This window comes from Eptatretus burgeri, chromosome 6, assembly GCF_056783735.1.
Source record: "Eptatretus burgeri isolate ZD-2024b chromosome 6, Ebu_testis_v1, whole genome shotgun sequence".
Taxonomy (NCBI): domain Eukaryota; kingdom Metazoa; phylum Chordata; class Myxini; order Myxiniformes; family Myxinidae; genus Eptatretus; species Eptatretus burgeri.
The window spans coordinates 26,112,228-26,115,727 of NC_140966.1; the positions used below are offsets into that span (position 1 = coordinate 26,112,228).

The 3,500-nt window shown below is 39.7% G+C and overlaps 1 protein-coding gene across 2 annotated transcripts in view; it reads right to left on the reverse strand.

Moving 5' to 3' along the window:
* Window positions 1-3,500, reverse strand: part of LOC147024422 (DENN domain-containing protein 2B-like) — a 252,398-nt gene that overhangs the window by 200,697 nt on the left and 48,201 nt on the right. For both annotated transcript variants that reach the window (XM_085884333.1, XM_085884331.1), the window contains exon 2: window positions 555-1,350. In XM_085884333.1, the coding sequence (XP_085740459.1) occupies window positions 555-1,350 (796 nt within the window). The remainder of the gene's footprint in view (window positions 1-554; window positions 1,351-3,500) is intronic.

Consider the following 3,500-nt stretch of genomic DNA (forward strand, 5'->3'; position numbering starts at 1 on the left):
AGAGAGAGAGAGAGAGAGAGAGAGAGAGAGAGAGAGAGAGAGAGAGAGAGAGAGAGAGAGAGAGAGAGAGAGAGAGAGAGAGAGAGAGAGAGAGAGAGAGAGAGAGAGAGAGAGAGAGAGAGAGAGAGAGAGAGAGAGGAATAGAAGGGAAATGTAACTCAGTCATGATGCATCAAATGGATTTAATGTTTTGTTTTTTCTCACTAAAAATAAGGTGTTGAGTTTTTGGAAATAAAAAATGAAACTTTATATTGGAGGCAGTGGATGAACGATGCATAAAGTAACAAGAAAAGGCAAGACAAATATCCAAGTTTTATCATGTTTGGCACAACTTGTTTGTGCAAAAGTGTCAATTTGAGGGTGTAAATGTGGTGGTGTAACAATTAAAATCAATGTTCAGACAGAAAATTACCAGATCCCTCATATTATTTGAGATTCTAGAAGCTTGGAATCCAAGTTGTCACTCTTCCTGCCATTAGCCATATTAAAATTTTACATTTGACAGGAGCAAATGCAATACTAAAACACATTTCAGTTTGAATAGCAAAGCTCACCTTTGCGCATCAGCTTGCAGCCGATTTCCCAAACCCAATGACTTCCGTGGTATAGCCATTCTGTCTTTCAGAGCAGAATCAGAGCGACCATTATCCCATCTTACATCAGTCTTATGTTGAAATGTCCTTCGAGGTTTTGGAACAGGATTCACGGCAAGTGCATTGTCTGGGCTCACAGCCAATAAATCACAGCTCCTTGGTGTGCAGGTAATAACACGGCCTGGCAAAACGGAATCCCCTTCTCCCAATGCCGAGTCACCACTTGCTCTTTTACGCTTCAGTTCAGCAGCGACTAATGCCATGGATGTCGGCAGACCATTGTTACAGCATGTGTTTTCCGGCAAGTATACTTGTCCTGGTGGGCGAAGTACCCCTCCCAAAGGGCTCTGCCTTGTAGCCTTCTCAATCTCTTGTACACGTGATAGAACCGACTCACGTTTGCAATCAACGGAGCCTCGGCCTCCATTTACTGTACGTGGTGCTGGCCTTGGTATGGCAATGGTGATATTTTTGCCATCTTTTTCATCACAGACAATGCCAGAACCAGCTGCAAGTGGTGACTGTTGATTCTGAATGCTTTCATGAACCTCATTATCTGGCCGTCCTTCAGACAGTTCAAGACACAATCCGCTATCTTGGTCAGTGCCGTCCTTGATGTAATCAATATCGAGGCTCTCAGTCTTTTCCACCAACCGAATGCTACGTGGTGCAGCTATAGGTGGTTGGCGAAGCTGCTCATCTGTTTTCCAAGCATCAGCCGGTGTCAGAAGTGGGATTCCACTTTCTGGGACATTATCTGTTACAGCAGCACAAGGGTAGGAGGGGTAAATTTTCTGGAAATTTAAATAAAATACAACAAAGCAATAATATGTTTGAATATAATTACTATTTAGGCCTATCATTATGAAAAAACAATGTTCCCTCAAAAGGAACTTCAATGCAGAGGGAGGCAGTTAGGCCCAATAAAGCCTCTGCGTTAGTCTTGCCAGCTTATGGTTGTTTGTCCATGTACTATTCTTATAAATGCTGGGCATCAAGCAAGGAAGCAGCACGTAGCATTTTTAAAGTCGATGGTACGACTCAGCTGAGGTTCAAACCGCCAACTTAGAGTGGACACTCTAACCAATAACGAATGGAAAAAATATAGAGAATGACAATGCTTGGAGTTTGAATAAGGTGGTAGAATGAAAGATATGGTGTACAGAAGGAAGAGCAATATACAGTAGTTGTGATGAGTGAGACATGGTTTGACAGACAGAGGTAGCCAGTGGAATTCAAGTCTTTGGAGATGCAAGTTCTAAAGGAGTAATCAAAGAAGGGGAAAAAACTCAATTATATGAACAAGTCATAATATTTATGCAATGTAACTAGAGGTACAAGTATTATTTAGTGGATGTGGATAAAGTAATTAGTGGATACAATATGGATTGAAATTATAAGATATTAGAAACAGGGAGGCAATTAGAGTTGGTATATGCCAGCTACACAAGGGGAAGAGGTTGCAAACAAACAATACGAGTAAATCAGAGGAAATTTAGTGAAAGAAACGCAGTGCAGAGTATATGGGGGGCTTTCACTTGCCAGACATACCTTGGGATAATTTTTCGGGGAAAATAAAAGGAAGGAAAGGTTCAAAGTGTTATTGTATGATTATTTTAAAGTCAATTCATAGAACAGCCATCATGGGGGTAATGCACTCTATATGAAAGACTAGATGATGATATGAAAATAATAAAACAGGTCAAGGAAGAAGAGAACTTATGAGCTTTAGACCATGACATAAAGCAAGGATTCTACTCAGAGCAGTTTCCTTAAATGATGAACGAAGTTTGACCGAGTCAGAAGAGTAAAGAACGAAAAAGTGCGGTTTCCAAATCTGTCAATATTTTTATTTATTTATATTTATATCCTATATCTACATGATGTCCAATAAATAATCATAATCATAATATATGATCACTTATAATATGGTGTAAATTTAAATTTATGTGTTTGTGCATTTTTGTTTGTCTGTTGGTCAGTAAAGCTGTTGCTCTTCCATTGTGCTCTTGCAATTATAGATTAATTTCTTTGGAAAGTAAGTAGGTTACAAAGAACCTACTTGTCATTTTAGTTCAAAGATATTGCTTTTATCAAAAATGATCGTTTTGTTCTTTTAGATCCAACAAATTAAGTAAATGCCACAATTGCTCGGCAATCTGGCAGAAGCCATCTGGAATCTATTTAGGAATGTCGATCCAGACTGCCATTGGATTGTTATTTAAAGCTTGCGGAAGCTCTATCACAGCTCATAGATCATGTAAACCTGGATTGCCATTCCAAGTGACAGGGAAGGTGTTGAGCCCCATGGGTCCAGTATTAACTTGAGACTTCTCATGGATGCCTCGACTCAAGCCTTCTGGGTCAAGTCTCCAGTCACAAAATATTTTCTCATTTGCCACCCCTAAAATGCAATCACTCCAAGTCAAGTGTTTTCTCACTTGCCAATGTTCTGCCCCCCCCCCTCATTTACTCTCATCCCTTTTTCTTGAGATAAGTCATTTAATGTCTCCCATACAACTTTCAATGACTTGAAAATGACGATCAGATCACAGGTTTAACTAGAAGGGCACTCGGTAGAGCGTATACCTCTGCCATGCAATTCCTGATCCAGAAGAACATATCGAGCCCAATACATTTTTGAAATATCATGCCAGATATAGTGTTTGGCCCCATCTCTCAATGGTGAAGAATCACTTTAAAAATTATCGGATCCGATTTCGGATCTTCACCAAAATTGAATCACTTCTTCCTTGTCACACACCCAACATGTCCAAGTTTCGCCTGAATCTGTTCACAACTTTTTGAGATATCGTGCTATATATTAGTTTAGCCCTATCTCTCAATGGTGAAGAATCACTTAAAAAATTCTAGTTGCCAGATCCGGATGAGAATCTTCACCAAAAT